This window comes from Lissotriton helveticus, chromosome 1_1, assembly GCF_964261635.1.
Source record: "Lissotriton helveticus chromosome 1_1, aLisHel1.1, whole genome shotgun sequence".
NCBI classification, from domain to species: Eukaryota; Metazoa; Chordata; class Amphibia; order Caudata; family Salamandridae; genus Lissotriton; species Lissotriton helveticus.
Window position 1 is genome coordinate 1,683,153,388 of NC_136057.1, and position 23,177 is coordinate 1,683,176,564.

At 49.2% G+C, this 23,177-nt stretch overlaps 1 protein-coding gene across 1 annotated transcript in view; it reads left to right on the plus strand.

Moving 5' to 3' along the window:
* The first annotated feature begins 2,618 nt into the window (after window positions 1-2,618).
* LRP1 (LDL receptor related protein 1) overlaps window positions 2,619-23,177 on the plus strand; it is a 1,472,234-nt gene continuing 1,451,675 nt past the window's right edge. The window contains 1 exon segment of the mRNA XM_078688974.1: window positions 2,619-3,035. Within this exon segment, the coding sequence (XP_078545100.1) occupies window positions 2,960-3,035 (76 nt within the window). The 5' untranslated portion in view covers window positions 2,619-2,959.

The following is a 23,177-nucleotide window of genomic DNA, read 5'->3' on the forward strand; positions in this document are numbered from 1 at the left end:
TTTTTATGGTGTTTTGGGGGCAGGAGTACCACCTCTGGCCATGAGTGCTTTATTGGGCCAATCTACCTTAACCCTTGTAATGTCGCTGCACCTATCAGGGGCACTGATCAAGAGTTTCCTGCCCGAACGTTTGCCTACCAGCTCCACATCCTCCCACCCATGACCTATCAATCAGCAATCCTGGGCCTTATTCTCAGGGCCTGTTGACCACATATTTGAGAGTAGAGGTTGATGTGGAGTTCACAACAGACAATTCTGTTATGGACGAGATTTAATTTTCATCGATGAATGCATCAAATTCCTTGTTAACAACACTTGCACCGACCATAAAAATATTATTGTCCATGATATAAGGGACAACAGACAACTGCCTCACTTTGTTCACTCATGGCTTTGTCAGAAGGGAGGGTTAATAAATGTTTTTAAAGTTCATATTTAGAAACTTTAACTTCAAATAAACATCAATGCAATGCTGTGATCTAATATACTAAACTGAAACACTGCCATGTATTAAAAAAACACGTTCTAGATTTTAAAGTCTTTATCAGGTTCTTATATTTTGTTTATTGTGTCATTTGCATCCCAAATATTCGGAAGATTCTCATGTTCCTTGGAACTTAGGGATGAGCCAGGCTATTGGTTGAGAGTTGGCTCAACTGCAGAGCCATTTCAAGACATGGAGAGAGTGGACAATTGCTCAGGGCCCAATTTTCCAAGGGGCCCGCCCCTGTCTGCCCTCTAGAAGCTCCACCAATGGACCATCACACAGGCAGAGTTCACCCGGGTGGTAGGCGCTGCTTATTCTACTATTTAACAGTGCCTCTTCGGTTTGCGGTTACTCACCATGTAGGCAATACTTTCCGATACTCATGGAGGCACCATCTGATTTTAGCAATTGTTCTGTCTTGTTCTTCTTTCCCTTATCGCCCAGTTCTTAGCAATGATGCTTTGAATTAGTTACTATGGATCTCCAATCTGATCTTGACTCCTCCTGCTCTTTAATTCTCTATCTGGTGATCGGGCTCCCAGTTCTGAGATAAATGTAGAGTCCCTGACAAACACTCTAATGCATCAGTCCCGTTTTCTTGGTGCTGTGAGAGGTCAGACAAGTTGTGGGTATCGCACATTCGGACATTATGTGTTAGACTGTCACCCATGCCATCATTAATTTTTTGATGTTTGACGTCTAGTGGAGGGTGAGGTGAGCAGAACATGAAAAAGTCACTCATCTTACTGTTTCCGAAACTGTTGCAATGGGTATTGAAATGTTTAGAAACATAATCAAAGTGATGCTGTTGCTTTCTCTCCAAAAGAGATTGGGTAGATTTAGGGAGGGGTGATGCCCTTGGCACCATGCATAAGGGCATCAATTTACTGTCGAACAAGGAGATAGTGCACCATCTGAATTTAGAATACCTAGAGGCAACCTCACATAGCACAGGGCATAAAAACTGTAAACAAGGCCCTATAAAAAATAGTAAATAAAAGTAGTGGGGTATGGCTGCACCTCGGATGTGTCTGTAAAATTGACCTTAGTTCTGAATTTTGACCCATTGTCCTGAATTTTTGACAATCCTGTCCTGAATGCTAGGTGGTCACCCTACCTACACTTCTTTTTACTACCTGTGCTGCTTAGTTGCCAGGGCTTTAAGTGGGCGGGGTCCTGCCTGTACTCAGCTCCAGCAGTTCTAAAAAGCAAGTATCAGGCTCTGTATTTTTGCCCTCACCCTCAGGGTGAAAAACCATCTTGACTCTGCAGCAGTACCACCCTTCACTGCCTCTGATATAACTTTAAAGAGCCTCGTTATATTTAGTTCAGTCTCACCATTTCAGAAACGAAGCATTTTCAAACATATATATAACAAAGCCGTAGTTGTTGCTTATTTGTCTCGTGCAACCAACAACCATTGATAAAGCCAATAGTCCTGGCTCCTTGTAGGCGCAATGCTACTCTGTGTATTATACATCTGGATGAAATGACAGCAAAATACCAGTCGGGCGGCACACTATGCTAAGCACAGATTTTAAACGGGTGTGTTTTTAATCCACACCCCTTTAAAAGTGCCCCCCCCCCCCATTTTTCCATCCCACTTGAAGCCCTGACTGCTGCAATACTTTTAATAGCAGAATATTGGCACTTCTAGGAAATGGGCAGCGGGTACCTTCACTTCAATTTCAAGCTCTGCCCTTATCCCGCATACCCATGGCTAATCCTCTGCCCTCTGCGATGACCCGCCCCTCCCAGATGTTAGTGCCCCTGCTACCACCTCCTCTCGCGCCTCTTTGTTTCTGGGGGTGCAGTGCCCACGTGGGTTGCTCGTCGGCCTTGTGAAAGACCCTCTCCCCTGCCCTTCCTTTCGCAGAGCCCCGAAGCCCACATTCAAGGGCACCGGTGTCTTCGCTCGTGCCCCATGCCCACGCACCCCTCGTGGCCGCCCAATGGCACCTTTTCTTGGGGTAGCCGTCGCCTGAGAGGATCCCACGCAGAGCCCCCTCCCATGCTCCAGGGTCTCCTCCTCCAGCCCTCGGCGGCGCGGGCCCCCTCCGGCGCATGCGCACTGTGGCCCCCTCCCCTCCGGGTGACGTCTCTCCACGCCCCCTGCGCCCTCCCCCTCCTCAGTCTGCCGGGCGCCCGCTCCCGCACCGGAGGCTGCAGCTGGAACTGGTGGGGGCAGTGAAGTGCACTCAGCCCCCCATTGCCGAGAGACACCTCCAGCTCGGACCGACTGCCTTCCCCGAGCGGCGGCTCCTCGCATGCATCTATCCCCCGCAATATATTGATTTCTTGGGGGCTTTTTTTACCCCCCCCCCCCTCGAGGCTTGAGGTATTCGGCTCCTCCGTTGGCTGCGTCAACCCTCACGGGCTCACAAGGATTGGATTTTGTGTACCCGTGGCCGGACCGCAGGGGAGAGGGTGAGCGAGAAGAGGGGGCCGACCCCCTCGCCCCCCGGCCCCGACATGGTCCCTCCCGCCCTGTCACTGCTGCTGGGCCTGGGGCTCCTGCACGGCGTCGTTCTGAGCTCGGCTATTGAAGGTGAGTGAGCCCCCGTTCTCTTTTTAAATCACTGCCAGCCCAATCTTCATCCCCACACCCTCCTCCCGGACTGCTCGTCCTCTGCACCCGGGCCGGGTTGGTAAAATGTGGCCCCCGAATAGCGAGTGCGTCTGTTACTCGAGAGTTGGCCCATACTCCTGGAAATACCACTGCTCCCTGAAGGATGCCTCCTTTATGCCTGCGAGACGTTCACTGGATGTGCGCATTTCCCCCTCTAAATATCCCGTTATGTTTGGAGATCGCGCTGCCTTGCGAGAGAATGTGTCCCTTTATCCTATGAGACGTGCAGCCCCTTTTACTTGAGATGTGTGCCTAATCTTTGTGAAATACCCCGCTATTCCCTGAGATTTGCTTGCTGTGATTTGCACCCTTGTTCCCTGATGGTTTTTGGTGTGTCCGCTTTACCCTGTCATAGGTCCCTTACTTCCTCAGATGGGTCCTTACTCCCTAGGCTATGTATGTTCTGTTGTCAGCATGTGTATAGCACGGTCGTAAAATAGTGCTGCTCGTAGTGCTGGCTTCAGCTTGCGATTCCCCGGTTTCAGTCGCAGGTCCAGATCGCCTTGTGATGATGTTTTTCTAGCCCATTTGTGTTAACTTAACGCTGAAATACATTATCCATTCGTCTAAGGGATGTATACCCTTCCTTGTTCCTAAAATGTGACTGCCTGCTTCTCCGATATTTAAGGCCTCCAGTCCGAAGATGGGACTCCACCCCTCCCTTGCACCCTGAAATGTGTTACTTGTTTTCCTTCAGATTTAAGTACCAGTCTCGTGTTTGACACGTGTGCCCGTTTTCAGAGAGCAGTGCCCCCGGCTTCTCTGGTATGCACCCCTTTTGTTCCATGGTTCCCTCCTGTTTCGTAAGGTGCAACCCCTTCTGGTCTCCTGGCAGATGCGTCCCTCTTCTCGGGTGACCCTCACGTTCCATGGGATCCTCCGTGTTCCCCCAAAAACTGTGCCTCCCTTTCTCCGGAGAGACCCGTCCCCCGAATTATGCACCCCCGTGTTCCGCCTGCATGGCCTTGTTTATTCGCCTTCACATTTCGTTTGAGATTTGGGCCTCCTTAGTTCCTGGGAAGTTTATTCCTTCCCTTATTTTCATAGAGATGCGTTTCTGTGTGAGATGTAGCCGCTTTTACCCCGTGACCTGTGCCATCTGAATACCCTGGACGTGTACCTCATCGTTTCCTCATTGGCGGACCGCTAATTCCAGGCGGATAGCGTCCGTATTCCTTGAGCAGGGTACCCTATTTCTTCGAGAACAGCCTATGCCACTCATTCGCTGACAGCTGGCACCTTTTTTTTATTCCTCGGTCTTAAGTGACGGGGCCTATTGCTTCTAGAGACGTGCCCCCTCCTTTGCACGGATCCATCACACTGATCAAGATTGTCTACTAGCACTGAGCACTGTGTGAATGGCTGGGTGCCCTTCGAGCCCGGTGGCATATGCCTTCCCCTGGCAGGGCTGATGCCCACATCTGTATCCGAAATGTGCAGCTGCACCGCCTGATCGCGGAGCTGCGAGGCCAGCAACAAAGCCGCCCCTCACCCTCAGAAATGGCTGCTCCCCGCTTCCACCGAGAAGCCCCTCGCACCTTTCTAGGGGGCCCTTTACCTTGATTGTTGGTGGCCCGTTGGCACAAAGGCCCCTTTGTTTCTGCCTGACAGTGGCGCTTCCCCAGCCCTCGCTGAGCAAATCATTAACATCAGATGTCTCCCGCTATCTGGGTCCCTGGAACAGGCCGGGCGCCCCGCCCCTTCCCTCCTCTGCCTCGGTGCCTTCCAGAGGAAGCATGCCAGGCCCCTGGAATACAGGAGCTGCACCCTCGCCACCTCGGGTCCTTATTCAGGGAATGCTGCCTTTTAGGATTAGGGCTTTTCGTCCAAGAATCCCGCCCGACCCCCGTTGACTGCCTGCTTTGTGCTCTTGGTATGGTATGGGGTTTTCAAGCAGCACACGGCAGCCTTTGGTGCCTTTTTACGCAGGAAACTGCACCGGCTGCCCCCCTCACCTTGCAGGAGAGCGTCCCCTGCAGGGCCTATTAAAGGGGCTTGCCTACGGTGCCTTGTATTTTAGCACGGTGCCTTGTATTTTAGCACGGTGCCTTGTATTTTAGCATGGTGCCTTGTATTTTAGTACTGTGCCTTTAGCATGGTGCCTTGTATTTTGGCATGGTGCCTTGTAGTTTAGTACTGTGCCTTTAGCATGGTGCCTTGTATTTTGGCATGGTGCCTTGTTTGTGGCTGAGACCCCAGCAGAATTGACCGCTTCCTTCTCAGTTCGGATGGGGGGGGGGAGACAGGGGCGGCCAGGACCAGCACGTTGTGCTCTCGGTGGAGCCGAGCTCGTCATAAATTACAGGGATGCGGTGCGAGTCTGGGATGGTTGTAGGCCACGAAGCACGGCTGGGATCGCAGAGGAATTTCGATTGAAATGTCACCCGCTGCAGCTCCTGACCCAGGCTGCGGCGATGGGTGCGTGACATGGCATTTAGTGCCGGCGTCCGCCGTGCTGCGAGAAAGAAGGGCTCGTGCATATATTTGCTTTTCTCATTGACAGGCGAAGAATACACATTCCAAAACTGCACACTGTATATCCAAAGAACATTTAAAGAGCTACTGGTGAAAGTTGCATAGTCTGATCACGCTACGTGGCTGGGTATTTACATAGCGCAGCGACTATCAGTTAGGGTGACCAGAATTTTAAAGCCAAAAACCGGGACATTTCACAAAAATAGAAGGACTACCATTTTACTTCAAGCGATGAGAGCACTCCACAGCAGAAAATTATAGAACAGGCAGTAAGAACATATATAAAATGTAATTTTTAAACCCAGTAGCTTGCCTGTTAATTAAATTGCTTTCTTGAAACTGCTAACTTTCCCTGCTTTGTAAAACATAAAAAACACCTCCCACCGTTTTCAGTCGACCCTCTCCAAAACCCTCTCCAAAAACCGGGACATGAGCTAAATTTCTTGAAATTTGCTGGGACAGCTGGTTAAAAACGGGGACCATCCTGGCAAAACTGGGACGCCTGGTCACCCTACTATCAGTTTAAGTGTATTGGCGCTTTGTGAGGTACTCAACTAATGTTAGATGCTCATGCAGCATAGGATTTCCTTTGGTGCACTTTGGACCAGAACTGCGCTGGTGTGGGAGGGTAGTTTCAAACAAGATTGTCAGGGCAAGCTCGGTATCTATATTCTTTGCGGAAAAATTCCAATCACACATTGATTTTTTTTTTAATGATGGTGTTGTCACCCTATCCGTGATAGTGAGTGAACAGAACATGTAGTCCCTACATCGACGGACCACAATTTCGAGATCAGCATTTTGCCCAATATTTAAAGAAACCTAAGAATTCTATCGCCCCAGTATATCCTGATTATTCGATATATCAACCAACCGCCCTGAAGAAGGCCCAGGCCGGATGGCCATGTAAAGGGGTGAAACACGTGTTGGCTGTTCTGTTCACTCACTAACACCGATGGGGTGACAACCCCACCATAAAAACCTATTAAAAAATCAATCTGTGATTGGAATGTTTCCGCAAAGAATATAGATACCGAGCTTTGCCCTGACAATTTTGTTTGAACCTCACTCACATTAGATGGTTAGGGGTTTCTCCCTGTTAAGGGAAAGCAAAAAAGAAGAAAATTACTACTCAAATAGACAGCGAGTAAGGGATTGAGACCTTTCACCCCTTATCTCCAAAAAAGTGAGAGGGTAGTTTGCAATGTGCGGGCTGCCCTCGCGGATGTGACAACACCAGGTCCCGATTGGCAGACACCTTTGGATTACTAATGACGTGGTCCAGTGTTTTTGTGACATGACTGGGGCGAGGCTGTGCTAGAAACTGACCTAAAAGGCCTTGAACTTTTGACAACTACTCCACATAGCAGCAGTTCCCGGTGTTGCATCTATGATCAGTAGTCAAGGGCAAAACCACTATTCTAAGCAGCGGCGTAGCTTGGTCAGTACGACTGGAGGGGGTGGGTCAGCGCTTGAGGAGGACTTGACTAAGGGCCAATGGAAAGGGAGGAGTGCAGATTGTGATGCCTAATTAAAACACACTATTTTGTAAAATGTCCATCTTTTAAGAACTTTAAAACAAGTGTATGTGTGTTTTCGTCTGAGTATTTAAAAATCCCAGTGAAAGCCGACAGATATCTTAACATACACAACTGAAAGCCCCTGTGCCCAACTATTTACTAAATAATGCTTTTATTAGGCAGGTGTAACAGGCTAAACACCCCCTGAAGCTACGCCCTTGATCCTAAGCCACAATCCTCTGCATCTTGGGCCTGGGAGGAGTTGCTTCGCACAGTTGCAAAACTTGAGTTCACCACGAAGAAAGCTAAGGTTGCAACAACAAATTTGATTCTTTTATCCCCTATGATCTTGTTTTTTTCCCCTCCTCTCTGAGTGAATTAATTCAGTTTAAACTCTTAGTTTGTTGCCCAAGGACCCAGTGGCCCGGTCATCACCGATTAAGAGGCGATGGGTCAGAAGCATGAGGGTCTTCTAACTATGGTTTTATATAGCACGGCTCCTAACGTTTTTTCAATATCCAGCACTTACAATTCTTTAACAAAATAAGTTCCCTCACAAATCTAGGGCACTGTGTATTATCTCCTTCTGGACAGTGTGCTGACAGTCGTGTACTTTGTAAATTCTGCATTTCTCCTACGATCGCAGATTTGCCATATATTTATACTGACTTGGGACCTAAAACATCGCCCCCTCCTTGTGCGCAGGAATCCTGACTTGTTAGAGAAAAAAGCCTTGATTGAAACCAAATGCAGCAACATCAGGCCCGGCTCAAGCTTGCCAAAGTTCCCCTCAGAGGTTTGGAAGAACACTGTGCACAGTCAGAGGGGAGGAACTTTTTTTTTTTTGTAAGTGGAAAAGGGATTTCTTTTTTTTAAAGGAAAAAAAGCAGGGGTCATGGCTGGGAAGGAGCAAAAAGTTCCAGCATCTTCTTTACGATTTTGCCCTGGTACATAGAGTAAGATCTTTTAACAATAGTAAACCCCTTGAAGGTTAAAAAAGGCTACCTTTTTGATTCTGGACTTTTGGTGATTGTATAATATAGTGTTTACTTTATATATAATTTTTTTATAGGCAGGCTCCTGTGTACAGCAGATTTCGGGTAGACTGCTTATTTGTGAAGGTGACGATCTGTTTTAATAATGGTCTGACATTTCATTGAATTGTGCCAGTTTTAGTACTTCTAACTAAATGAAAATCAAATGGTTTGTGAAAGATTGCATTGACTGGGCAGTGACAGTCTTGACGACCTGAAAGCCAGAAGTCCAGCCCCACTGTGCTGGCTTCAAGGTCTCAGGTTGTCTTTTGCCCGTTGCAAGTTACCATAAGTATCAGAATTTGATTGAAAATAAAACACTACATGGTGGTGGTAGTGGTGGAAATCTGTTCTCAGGAGGTGTCATTGTTTCTTGCCTCCTGTTCATGTCCTGGGCTCATCGGCAAAGCATTCGGTTGACTACATTAAAATATTGACACATTGTCTAGAATGATTGCTAGCCACTGGCGATGGTGACCGATGACGGCTTTTGTTGTTGTATTTGTATTGATTCCGTTGAAGGATAATATCCAGATGAGGTTAGCATCAGCATGTGGGGCCATATATGAAGGGTGGTACAAAGAGATTAAAATGATGCTTTTACCTGGCAATGTATTTATATCCTATTTAGAGAAAAGCAGGTCAGGGAACACATGGGCTGGTTGTGTTGGGCATGTGCTACCACCTCCAACTAATGTCTGGTGTTACGACAGTTGGTGGGTGGGAGTTTCATTAGGTCGGGAGGCTTTCACTCACTGACATCACTTGCAACAATGTGATTTTTTTTTTTTTAAATTTTTTTTTACTCGCCCTCATTTTCTGCAGCAGTCCCACAAGAATAGTCATCCCTATGACTTTGGCTCTGCAGTAACCTCCCTAAATCCCTCCTCCGTAGCCTGATATCTATTGGCAGGCTTTCGGAGAAGCTGGCTTTGGCAGACTGTGTAAGTAGCAGGTGCTGTAGGCCGCGAGCGTCAGTGGGCAGCTATGTACACCCTGTGCTCTTAATAGAACACCTTTTGCAAGCACCAGAGCCTCAGCCTTACATCCAGAGGCGATTCACTTCCCAGGGTTATACAAGAACCCTCTCAGACTCCCGGTGTTTGCTGTTACACCCCAATATAGCTTTGCTGAAGGATGTCTATATTTGAGCGTCCAATATTCCAAACTTATATTGTTTATTTTATTTTTATTTCTGGGCACAGATTTGGCAGCCAGTGGCTGAGATGGAGCTGATCACATGGGTTAGGGTGAGAACTTAGGTTAACCTTCCTTGATCACCATCTAGCACTTGTACACACTCTTGATAGCCCTGCATGGACATCAATCCATCCATAGGAACATTATCTGTAGGTCAGTAGTATCCGTATAATCCATTTAACCCATTAGCAACATTTCTTTTAACTAAATAACTCCAATGGCAACGTTTGCAGCCTAATCTCTTGCGTATATTGAAATGTGTGGCTTGGGGGTGTGACTGAATCGCGGTGAAAATCAATTAAAGTATACGAATTATGCTAGAAAACAGCACAAAATTATTTCCCCCCCAATAATCTTGTAAATGTTTTGTCACTGCGTATATGCATAAAACAGCATTTGACAGTTATTTGGCCTCCTGGCACATTTTTGCAGACTTAAGTCTGCAGTTCTGATTCATCCAAATACTTTCTCTTCTATGGGTGAACTTCTTGGAGAGTAGGTTTGCTTCGGAAAGCACTGCCAACAGTTCTTTCAGAGGAAGAACTCTCCAACAAAGTACAATTCTGTTCCTAAGTTGATACAATCAGCAGTGTCTGACATTTGAAGTTACCCAACTTCAAGATCAAATTCTGAAAGCTGTCGGATATAATATACAGTGTATCCATTTCATAATCTTTCCACCAATTGAAGGAGGCAGGCTGAATCCTCTGCTGTTCCTGTGGCTGTTTCAGGATATATTTGGGGTGTCCCTCTTCACCTTGTTTTTTTGTTCTTGGATTTTGTCAATTCCCTCTCGGTTTAGGTTCTGTGTGGCCCTTTGGCTAGTTCAGAAAGGACCAGCAGACTTATTTAAAATCATAATTCCATGACATACTCCATGATAGTAGGCGTCTTGTGAGGATGTGGCTTGGGTCAGTGGGGCCGGTGTACAAGTTATCTGGGCCTAGAAAGGACCACGTCAGTGCCTCCTAGCCTGTGCCTAGGACTCTGGGTAGACAAGAGCCTTGGTTATTCACATACATTTGCAAGAGTATATCAGAATTTGTGCACGTATGGTATGTAGAAAGCTGCCTGACAGCCTTTAACTGTTCATTATTAAACCCCTCCTATATTTAAATAGCAAGAGACCCATTAACTTATTCCTTACTTTCTTTTTTTTTTAATTTCAGTAATTTTTTATTGAAAATTAAGAGCATATTTACATGGTACTGGGTGAAACACATGGGGAAAAGAAATACTAATTTATTCCTTACTTTCTATGTCGCCAGCCAGCCAGGCTCTGGTCTGTGTCAGAATCTTTGAAAGCACAGTGAAAACTTTCTGGACCAGGATGGCTCTGCAAGGTCTTTGTAATGGAACCATCTGTCCCGTATAAATCCTCCTCCCACAACATGATGTGCCTGACATCCCCTCATACATGCCTCCTGTCGTAACTAGATTGATTGAGTGCACAACTTGAACCAGATCCAGTCAGTTGCAAGGTTGACACTCAAAAGTATGACGAGTGCATTTCTGGTCTAATAGGATAGTATCGGAAATATGTACACTGTGGGCGTGGCCCTAATTTACGTTTCTTGTACTTTGTTACGTCATGTGTCTCTGTAAGTCAAGCAAGCATTGTGTGTGAGTGTGTGTTACATATTGGCTTCCCCCCGTTGGTTGGAACACAGAGTTTACCCGAATCTGCTCTAGATTTTAAGTCTTAATGGAGCTTGTTTTTCTGAGGCTGGGCTGTATGGGAACTAAATGAGCCGAGCTTTAGCTGAAGAGGTCTGTGCACGCCCTGTGTGTCTTTGACTGGCTCAGCTTTTCATCCTTCCATTGTGATAAAATAGGCATCTATAATGGAGGAGGTGGCTAAAAGGACTCTGCGGATTTTGATGTGGGTGCCGTGTGGTGCTTATCTGGAATTCAGGAAAAGACTCAACCCCCATGACGAGAGTGATAGAGAGGCCTGTCTGACACGCCCCCTGTGCTTGTATTGACTTGCATTTAACACTGGGGATTATATCAAATGTGTTTTGACAGGGTATTTTTTATGAATTTTGTGCTAATTTAATATAGAAATGCTGAAACTGGTAGAACGGTTTCAAAGGGGAAAAAGGACCGTGTCCGTTTGTTTTTAAAGTCTGCTGATTTTAGATCAGTGGCAGTTTGTGGTTCTGGAGTTGGGACTATGTATGTATCATTTGAAGTTACATACTGCAGACTACCACTGGTGAGACGGCACCTGGTGATTTATTCCCTGTTCGGCAGTACACAAATACAGTATCCTTCTAGTTATGAAAGGTACAACTAGAGTATTGATGACGGATCTTGAGTGCTGTAAAGTTATGTAGGTCATATTTGGAATGTTGTGTCTGAATCTAGAGTGCTGTGTGAAATGTTGGAGGATGCTCTGTAGTTTTGTGTCCAGCTCTGAGGGTTACTTTTGGCAGACTGACGTCATTTTAGAGGCAGTCCTGGAGTATTGTGTTCAGTTCTGCTCTTCACATCAGGACTCCTGTACCAAATTCTATTGGCTTCATATCAGGAGTATTGTATTCAGTCCTGTAGCAACGTATTTGGCGTCTTCTACCTGGTTGTGTTCTATTGGCGCCTTTCAAGGCTAGGCAGGACTGGCCGTAGCGGGCACTGGGCGTTTCCCCAGTGGGCCGGAGATGTGGGGCCCAGTTTTGTAGCCGCAGGGCCGGTTTTGTAGCAATGCTGCAATATCTGCCCCCTGTCACAAAAAAGGGAGCAGTGCTTTTTGCTTGCACTTCCTGCTCCCCGGGCCGGTCGAGTAGCAATCTGCCAGGACGGGTTCCTGTTCACAGTCCGGTCCTGGCACCTTTCTTGAGTTTTGACTGAGCTTCATATCTGGACTGTTTGTCTCAGTTCTCGTGGCTTCATCTGAGGGTTTTGCCCAGGTCTGTGGGCATAATCTGGAGGGGTTGACTCAGTTCTGTGGGCTTCATCTGGTTTCTTGTGCCTTGTTCTAGTGGCAAAGTTTGAGCTTTGTGATGATTTCCAGAGGTCCATCCAATAAAAGAATAGACAGCCCAAGGCCTGGCTAGACTTAGAGGATCAGGAATAACTTATACTGGCGGAAAGGTGTAGGTACATTTACGTAAGGACATGGGTTCACCAAAATGGGGCAATCGCCTAGCAGCAGTGGTGGCAAAAACCCATGCCTATGCTAGAAAATGACGTAGATAGATACATACGGGCAGTGACACAGACAAAGCAGAGACAAGGCTGGGGGCTTCTTTGGGTCCACGGGGGTAACCGATAGGAATAGAGGCAGATTGAGTAAGTCTGGTGCTCTTAATGTGTTTCCAAGAACTCTGCGCAAGTTTGGTGTTGCCTTCACCCGCCTGGCTTGTGTGGATTTGTGAAACTAGACCTTGTTCTGTGCAAAGCCTTAAATTCAGAGGGTTACATTTTGAAGGAGCGAGTACGTTCTAGGTCCTGGTTAGAGTGTGTGTAGGAAGCCCCCTGACCTTAATTCAGAATGTGCTCCTACGTTTTTGGGGACCAGACCCTGTGTGTTGGTTGGCACGAATACTCTTCCAGGAAGTCAGTGTTTGTATAGCAGTAAAGAAGAATATCATGATGTGCTTTTTAGATGTTTTAAATTTTTTACAAATTCTTAACGGGTAAGATAACTCTGAAATTAACTCATGGTCCATGCCTGTCACAGTCTGGAATTAGTTATATTTCTGAACTTGCGTTAGCTCTTAAGTTCCATTTCCATGCAATGCTCATTTTTTGCACATCCTGTAGCATCGTTCAAAAGTATAGTATTTGAACTGATTTAGAAAGGTTCTTAAACTTTCTTGAAACTTCGTTGCTGGGCTTCAGCCTCGCATGCATGCCAATGAAACATGTGTTCCTGACCTCACAGGTGTCTAAAGGTAGGATTTGTCTCAGCCCTGTATTCTTTAACGTGTAATATATTTTCACCCCGTCATTAACAGCAGAATAATTGGACCCTGTCTGGCCTCTGGCATACGTGTATTTCGCATCTGACCAACAAGGTCTTACTAAGAGGCTAATGATAAGCTCTGGGAGGATTTCTGCAGAAATTGTGAGCAGCACATTGTTTGCGAATGCTGTAATCTGAAGGGAAAATAACATCGAGCGTCCCAACTAACTGTACAGATTACAGGAAAAGCATACTTCTCTCACACAAATATGCATACAAATGCCTTAACAACTTGCTTTCGGAGGCACTTCACAGACTCAACAGCTATTGATGCGAATGGGAGGAAAACTTTATTGTGGTTTTGTATGTCTTCAAAGAGCTGATATTGCTGTATTGGGAAACCTATGCCTATGGGCTGTGCTTGTCTAGACATATTGCGATGGGGGTAGACCTGGGTGGAGATTGTGTGTTTGTCTTTACAGACAGTAGAACCGTTACAGAGTTTAAACATGGATTGGAAAAAGAGGTACATGTGTATGTTTTTTTTTTTTTTGTAGCATTTAGACCTGTTTGCCAGGATTGCACATGCTTTTAGATTGCACATATGTTTACAGGGTCTAGATCTGGAACCGGGGGCACACATGGTGTGAGAATTGACACCTGGCTGGAAAGGAGGATCTGTGCTTTTGGGTTATGTAAATCTTCTGGAAATCTCGATGAAAAGTGTAACCCATGCTTGTGGAATGTTTAGGACCTCTGAGAATCTAGATTTAGTGATCATTTATTAGGAAGAGGCAATCTAGTACACCTTTCAAGACTCCTGGATCTAGTTATTTAGCCTTCTCATTTTACAAAATTGTGAGAATACACAATTGCTGAATCTTTTAAAATCAAATTGTGCCAGCTCAGAGTAACATAAATTTCATTAGCCAGACTTGCCAATCATGTTTGAGTAAGTACAAAAATGACAGATAAGGTCAGTGTTCAGAGATGTTTGCTACATCACGCAATATCCTATTCGTATTTATGATGAGATTGTTATGTAGGGTGGAGGGCTTTGAGAGACCCCACTATCCTTGGAAACATCTTTATCGGTGCCATAAAGAGCACATTAATGACTTTCTAATATTCTGAAGATATTCTTTATGAACATGTTTCATATATTCATACATGTAATACTTACATTATTTCGGTATTTATTTATGAGAGTACCAAATTGTTCTAACTTCTCAAGAGTTTATTTAACTAGCTGTTTAAGGAAAATATCCTTTGTGATTGCTTCGGTTTTCCTTGTCTAAAGAGCATGGTCTAAGTGTACATTAAGAATAAGCACATAGCTTGTTGAACACTAGTTTTTTCTTCAGCACCTCAGTGGAGTCAGAGCGATTTGGTGTTTTAAAAGCTAGATACCAAGCAAAACTAGAACAAAAACAGACCAAAACTTCACAGATGATGAAGATACACTTGAAATAAAAGCTTTATAATATACTAAACTCGAGAATGGATAGGCTGGTGAATTGATGGAATTATTTTTCAATTGGGCATCATTTCAGAAAATGACTTTGTAAATCTTTTTGTGTCTGATTTTAGATGATAACTGGACACCTGCCAAAAAACGGTAAGCTGTCGTCTCTGGCCAACATTTATATTCATGGCCTCACTCAAAGGAAGTTTTCCTACAGGTTGACCTGCCTGCATCTCCACGACTTGGAAAACCCTTTTGATGGGGCATGCGTTGGTGTACATGGCGTGTGAGGAGTTGCCCTGTTTAGAAGAGGTCTTGTGCTGCTAGGGCTGTTAGTTTTTTTTCCCCGTCTGAGCCAGCTATGTACACCAAGAGACATGCATTTGCTAATCTTTTTTCAGAAAAAGAAAGCACGGAAAAGTCTATAATGCCACCATTTTTTTTTTTTTTAAATATATTTTTATTGCAGAGTTATAAACAGCAGGTAAAGGAAACAGCCAGTGCACTTGCGGGCCCCCCCGTCCAATAACAGTTCACGGTTGTACACAGCCATTCAGCCCGCATCCCGGAGGCCGGGCGGCACATCAGTTCGCTCTGGAGGAGCACAGCATAGTGTACGTCCCATTGGGACCCCGGCGGAAGGTCGATTTACGTATCTGCGTTTACCCCCCCACCCACAACAACATTCCCGTCAGCCATCCCCATGGTATCAACGTAGTTGCCCCCATCGGGGCCTGCCCAAGGCTATATGGGCCTTCGTACCAGGCCGTCCCACCCAATCAGGCCTCCCGCCACTCAATACCCCCTGTCCCAGTAGTTCCAGGCCCCCACCAGCAACCCTTCAATGGCTTCCGGCCCCCCCCAAACCCCTCTACAACTAATCCCCCCAACGCCCCCCCCCCCTTGGCAACTGCAAAGGTGTGCACATCGCTCCACCGAATTGGATGGTTCCACTACAGTGCTGAATGACATACTGCTGTGTTCGCCCTGCGGTGTCCAGCGGCTTAGTTCTCGCCGTCCACATCCACAACCAAAGCATCACGCAGAGCCTGTACCACTAACTCCCACGCACGGGCCGCATCCAGAGCCTTCTCATTCCCCAACTTCACCGCTTGCTTCATCCGGAGCACGCTCTCGCAGTCAGACCATCTCAGCAACTCATTCTTCCATCTACGCAGTGAGGGACCCCCCCTGGCCTTCCAGTGCCACGATATTTCCCTTTGAGCCAATATCAGACCCAGATCTATGAATTTACTGGTCACCTTGGTGCGCTTAGTATGCGGGAACCAGAGCAAGAGACACGTCGCCATGTCGAAGTCTACCTCCCTGTCAGTCACTTCATTCAGGAGTTCCCCTACCTCAGCCCAATAAGTTCCCAGTTGTGGACACCCCCAAAACAAGTGGTCCATGTCCGCCCCAAGGGACGAGCACCGGGGGCAACAGGCATCCGGCACCCGAAAGTGCCGCTGTAGTTTCTCCGGAGTTAGATAGGCCCTATGGAGCACATAAAAATGAACCTGCTGAAAGCGCGCGTTCCTGGTGCCCTTCCACGTGCGTCGCAGGATATGGCCCCATGCCGTATCCGGTATGGGCCGGCCAATGCTCCCCTCCCATTTAGCTTTGAGCCCATGGAGTGGTTCCAGCCCGTCGTGCAGCATCCTATTATGGAGGCACGTCACAGCTTTGAAGGTACCAGCCGCCATCACCACATATTGGCACGCCATAGTCGTCGTAGGTTCCAGGAGCCCCTCCTTCCAGTGCTCTTGCATGGCAGACACTACAGCCGCGTGTAGCAGGAAGCCCCCTTCAGGCAGTCCGAACTGGTCCCGGAGCACGTCGAACGGTGCCAACGCCCCATCTATATACAAGTCACCCACCACCTGTAGCCCCGCGGCCTCCCACTCCATCAACGGGGACCAATCCCCTCCGTGCGGCAGAGCTGTCAACATCCCAATCGGGATCTCCGGGGCATAAGGCCGTGAGGCCCTCGCCCTCCGGAGGCTCCTCTGCCAGCACAGCCGAAGCGTCCGCTCCTCCATGGTGAGGGCCCGTAATTCGAGCCGTTGCTGCATAATAATGTACGACAGCACATGGCGCCGTATCCCCCGACCCCGGTCCTCCTCCGGCCCCCGGAACACCCTGGCCACGTTCTGCGTAAGGACCTGCAACTGCGCTGCTAAATAATACAGCTCAAGATCGGGTACGGCCATGCCCCCCTCCAGCTTGGGGCGAAGTAGCGTGCTCAAGGCTATCCTGCGTCGGCCATGCCCCCATAGAAAGCCAATAATCATTGACCGCAGTTCCCTAAACACCCCCTGGGGAATCCAGACAGGTAGCGTTCGGAAATAATAAAGGAAGCGGGGGAGCGCCACCATTTTCAACAATGCTATCCTGCCCAGGACTGTCAGCGGGAGGGTCGACCAGAAAGACAAGCTGCCCCGTAGTGACCGGACACAACGGCCAATGTTACCCTCCAACAGGTCAGCAGCCGAGTGGTAAATGCGGACACCCAAGTAGGTGATGCAAGAGGGTTCCCACGCCACACCCAGGTCGCTACTAGGGGCTGGAGATCCCGCTCTCAGTGGAAACACGCAGGTCTTTGCCCAATTGACCTTAAGGCCTGACAATCGGCCGAACTCGGACAGCAGATCCATCGCTCCAACCAGTGCCCCCGAAGTGTCAGCTAGGTACAGGAGCAGGTCATCCGCATAGAGCGATATGTGATGCCACCGCCCGTCACTCACTATTCCCGCATATCGATCGCCTGACCTCGCATGGACCGCTAAGGGTTCCATCGCCAGGGCAAACAACAGAGGGGAGAGAGAGCACCCCTGTCATGTTCCCCTGCCAACCGGATACGCGGCAGACACCAAGCCGCCCAATCGAACTCTCGCCGTCGCCGAATTATACAAGACTCTCGTCCACCTCCGAAATCCATCGCCCATGCCAAACCGCTCCAGCACTCCATCCAAGAAAGGCCATTCCAGACTATCGAAGGCCTTCTCAATATCCACGGACAGAACCGCCGGCGATCCCTCCCCATCCAAGATGGCGTCCATTATTCCCACCAGGCGGCGGATATTCATCGCCGTGCTCCTTGTGGGTATAAACCCGGCCTGATCCCTGTGCACCAGGCCCGTCATGTGCGGGGCCAGTCTAGTAGCTAGGATGCGACTCAGGATCTTATAGTCCACCGTCAGCATGGACAGCGGGCGATAAGACCTCACGTCCGTGGCATCCCGGCCAGGCTTGAGGAGTGGCACTATCAAGGCCTCCCGCATGGAGGCAGGCAATGCCCCCTTCTCGAAGGCCTCCGCATACACCACCAGCAGCCTGGGCGCCAGAGCGTCTACATATTGCTGGTAGAACTCGATTGGGAGTCCGTCCACCCCGGGCGTCTTGTTACGGGCCATATGTTTGATAGCCACTCGAATTTCCGTTAGCGTGATCGGGCTACCCAGGTCCCCCGCGTCGTCGTCGTCCAAGACCGGGAGCGGCCTCTCCCCCAGGTATTCCACGATGTCCTGAACCCCCACTCCCAGCTGACTCCGGTACAATTCCTCATAGTAACCCCGAAAGCGGTCCAATACAGCTGCCTGGGAGTACACCATCCCTCCCTGCGCGTCAATAATGCTGAGGACCGGGCAACCCCTAAGTTCCGGGTTAGCTAATCTGGCCAAGAGGGTACCCACCTTGTCCCTTTCTGCGTGTGCCCTGACAATGTACTGCCTATAATCATAGCAGCGCAAACGTTCCGTCTCCGCGGCTACCGCTTCCTTCGCTTCCAATAACTGGGCCCGTATACCCGGCCTAGTTGGCCTGCGGCGCTCCAGGTCCCTCAAAGTGTCTTCCGCTTTCATTAAATCATTCAGCACAGGCATTCGAGAACCTGCCCAAGCACACCCCTCTCACCACCACTTTCAGTGCATCCCATTCAACAGACCTGCTCGTCGCTGTTCCTTCATTCACACCGAAATAACTATCAATGCCCTGCCGGACCGCATCGGCGAACACAGAATCCTCTAGCGTCTCCGGCCGAAGCCGCCATGTTGGTATTACGGAGCGCTCCCTCTGCCATTGAAAATGTACCAATAGGGGGTTATGATCGGATATCGTCCTAGCAAGGTACTCAGCATGGGTAATCAATGGGGCAAGGGAGCTCCCGCAAAGCACCGAATCAATCCTGACATGTAAATCATGTAGAGCGGAATAAAAGGAGTAATCCCTGGTTCCCCTGTGCCTCTCCCTCCAGACATCTAGCAACCCCCACCGGTCTTGCCAGTCCTTCCTGTGCGCGGCCAGCCTGCGCACAGGAGAGTCTACTAAGGGGGGATGGGACCTATCCAGAGCCACATCCGTAATCGAATTGAAGTCCCCCCCTAGCACTATCGGACCCGCCAGGAAAGAGGCCAAGGACCCCGAGAGGGTATCAAAGTATCGGCCTTGGTCCGTGTTCGGTGCATAAACACAACATAAAACCACATCCTGTCCGTATAATCTCCCCTCCACCGCTACAAACCTGCCATCCGGATCCATTACCTGATTCAACACCTGAAAGGGTATCCCCGCCCTCACCCAGATCAAGACCCCCCTGGCATACGCTGAATAAGTGGTGCCAAAAACCTGGCCCCGCCATCTTTTCTGCAAGGCAGCGCACTCTTTTTTGGTGAGGTGAGTCTCCTGGAGCATAGCTATCTGAACCCCCCTGCGTACCAGGTATGCATGTACTTTGTGACGTTTCACCATAGTCCGCAGCCCCCGGACATTCCACGTTAGGCATTTCAAATTAGGTAATGTCCCCATACCAAGTCCGTACAATCCGAATTAAACTCCAACGGTCCATGACCCCCCCAATGCAGTTGCCCCCCCCCAAACAACCCCAAAACTGAAACATACCCCAAACCCCACTCCCCAGGACAGAGCACACGAACCCAATGGCCGCCCCCATCCAAACCTTGATCCAACTTCTCGCACACTTATCCTGTGGTCTCCACCACAGTCGACCTTAAGGGCCTAGGGGGGGTGAGTCGCCGCCGACCCCAGCTAGCGGAGCCCGCGTCCCGCCCTTCATCCCCTCCAATACACTCAGCTCCCCCACCCGGCGACCCTGCCTCCAGCAACAGGATATCACCCTACCATGAAGTCCCGATCTAGGCCAAAGTCTATCTTAGCCGCAGAAAATTTCATCCGAGGTCTGTGGGGTCACTGTCGGCCCCTTCTGGCTCTCTGCTTCCGAAAGATCCTCTCCTGTTCTGCTGCCTTCTCCTCCCGAGTCCGTTTCGGCCCTTTCACTGTTCTGTTGTGACCCTGTAATGGCCGCCGTCGCCGCGAGTGCATCCCTCTTCTCCGCCGCCATTTGAGCCTCCCGCTTCTCCCGCTGGCGCCTGTTACGGGACCTGATTCGTTGTGACTGCCGCACCCGGGTCTGCTTGGGTTGGTCTCGCCTACTTTGGTGCGGTCTGTCCGTCCCTGCTCTGTACGACTCAAGCCATTGCCAAGCTTCATCCGGAGTCTGGAAAAAGTGTGTGGTGCCATCCATGATAATCCGCAGCTTGGCCGGGTAAAGCAAGGAGTACTGAATGCCTTCCTCCCTGAGCTCCTTCTTCACAGCAAGGAACGATGCCCTGGCCTTCTGGACCGCCTGCGTATAGTCCGGAAAGATCGTCACTTTGCTGTTCTCCACCCCATAAGGGCCCGACAACCTGGCCCGCTGGATGAGGAGGTCCCGGTCTTTGTAGTGGAGGAGCCGCACCACCATTGGTCGGGGGGGGCGGCCAAGTCCCAGCGGGCGAGCGGGCACCCGGTGAGCTCGCTCCAGAGTGAAAAATGGAGTAAGCCCCTCCGGCGCCACCACAGTGCGGAACCAGTTCTCCATGTAGGCCACCGCATCTTCCCCCTCAATCCGTTCCGGCAGGCCCACGACCCGCACGTTGTTCCGCCTATTGCGGCCTTCGGCATCCTCCGCCCTCCGCTCTAGAGTGTCCAGTCGGGCCAAAATGTCTGTAATCCTGCGCTCCGCGGTCACCACCGAGGGCTTCAGGTCCAGCAACAGTTGGTCATGCTCCTTGACCCGATCCGCCAGCTTTGCGTGGTCCGCGCGTAGCAGCCCCAGGCCCGTGGCCACCTGGGCAATGTCGTTGTGCAACGCCTCCTTGGTGGAGGTGATCGCCTCAAGGATGGCATCCAAGCGCCGGTTCAGCCGCTGTTCCTGGTCAAGCTCCGGGGAGGGACTCTCACTCAGCCGGGCCGATGTCGCCGAGTCCCCCTCATGGCTCCCGGGCATCGGCCCTCCGGTCGCCGCCATGTTAGGGTGCTGCGTCACAAGTCCGGCCACCCGTACTGCGGGCGCTCTCGTGGGTCCGTGCTGATTACCGGGCACCGGGCAATGCAATGCCACCGCCAATGGTCTCAAAAACAATGACCAGTCGGATGAGCCCCGGTCCGTCACCCCCACTGGACCCGTGGGGGGAGGATGAGTCGTGGGACGGCGGCCGACGAGAACCCCCGATCTCCTGGGTGAGTCGGGCAGCGTCCCCCGGTCTCAGGACGTCGCGCCGCCAATCCCAGTGCTGCGAGCAGCCGGGTGCAGGGTCCTTCTCTGCTTGGCGACAGCCGGACTCAGGGCCGAAGCTCGGGACCGTCCGACCACCTCGCCGCCATTTTCTTCACACCCCGGGCTACACCTCGGCCGCCTCTTCCTCGATCTCCTCGGGGCCAGCAGTCCCCCAGCGATTCACCGATTACGGCCAGCAGTCCCCTCACCCTTCAGAGGGCAGGAACGTCGTCTCCGGGTCGCCTAGGGTCCCGAAAAACAGGAGAATTAGCGGGATTCCGCGCGGAGCAGCGAGCTCACGCCGCCATCCCGATCGGCGTCCAAGCCACGCCCCTATAATGCCACCATGACCTGGTGGCCTGGATATCATACTTTTTTAGCCAAGGAAGTACATATTTGGCAAAATAACCTGCTGATCGAACAGGAAACTATACATTTGGTGGGCCTGCCCCATATCTAGTGGGGACACCACCGTCAACCACACAGCTGTGGCCATCCTACACCCATTCAATAAGGGCCTTGGAGTTGTATTGTTCATTTTGCTTACAAGGGAAAGCCATGTTTCCAATAGACCTTGTGCTGCCTGACCATCTAGGTTTGTGTGGAGCCCGGTCTGCTACAGGGCAAGTACTAAGAGCAGCTATGCACCACTTTAGGCTTACCCTTCTATTTCATTAGTTTGGATTACCCTCAATAATTATATGCCTGTCGCAGTGTACCCAACACAAGAGAAAGTAAAGTGCAACGTAGCCTCTTGCATCCAGAAAAAGTCTTTTGGCAGTAGGATATTTTTCGACGTAGTAATATTTGGGTGCAAACTGACTGTGAGGTGCTCAGAGGCATTTTTGAGAATGAGAGCTATGGAGACCAACATCTGGAGCCTTTTAACGGCATTTGTTCCATGCCTTATACTCACCCATGGGCTTTGATGCCAAGAGCATTGGCTTTCGGGTAAAATGCACTCTTGCTTCAGCTGAAGTGAAGACCTGTAAAGATGTGCTTGAATCTGTATGGTTCCAAGTTATTGCCCCTCCCCTAAATGCAATGATGTATTCAGATGATTGAGGACAGAAAAATGGCTGCCACCCACATCTTGTTTGTGATTTCCTTACTTACGGTGTCCCTTGGACTTGAACTTGGTCTCCAGTGTTAATCTGAATTTTCTTCAACTGTTACTCCCATGACTGAGCCCCATACATTTTTCAAATTGATATATTTAAGCCACAAGCTCCATCATCTCTCCGGAAGGCATGCCTGCCACTTAATAAGAACTAGCTGTAAACTGCCTGTTATTCTGCAGGTGGCTTTCTGTTGATGTATTCAGTGATTTTTCATGTGGGTGGTGTAGTGTAGTGTAGCATAGAGAGATGCTGTCGTCATTCCTTGCCTAAATAATGTTTTATGAAATTCGTGGAGCGTGCTGCTGCCCAAGAGCTGTCCTGGTGCTGCCTGTATTTTTTTTTATTTAATGCGATTTTATATAGCGCAAACTTTACCCGAAGGTGTCGGAGCTCTTTACATAAGAACCAGTTGCAAAACATAAGGACTAAGGATTACATGTTACATAAAAGATACAAACAGAAAAAAATTGCAAATGTACAAGATGTAGAGTCACACATGGAAGAGATACAAACAGAAAGAAGAGGTGTGAATGGATATACTCTTAAGAGTCACATAGGAATGGTAGAGAGTACACTGGTCTATTGCATATACTAGTGATTAGAGTTATCTCTATATACATAGGAAAGGGATACGAATGGATATACTCTAAGAGTCACATAGGAATGGTAGAGAGTACACTGGTCTATTGCATATACTAGTGATTAGAGTTCTCTCTATATACAGAAAAGCAGAGTTCCATTAAGTGGGGTCGGAGGGGGAATGCAGTCACAGCATCAGGGGAGGAA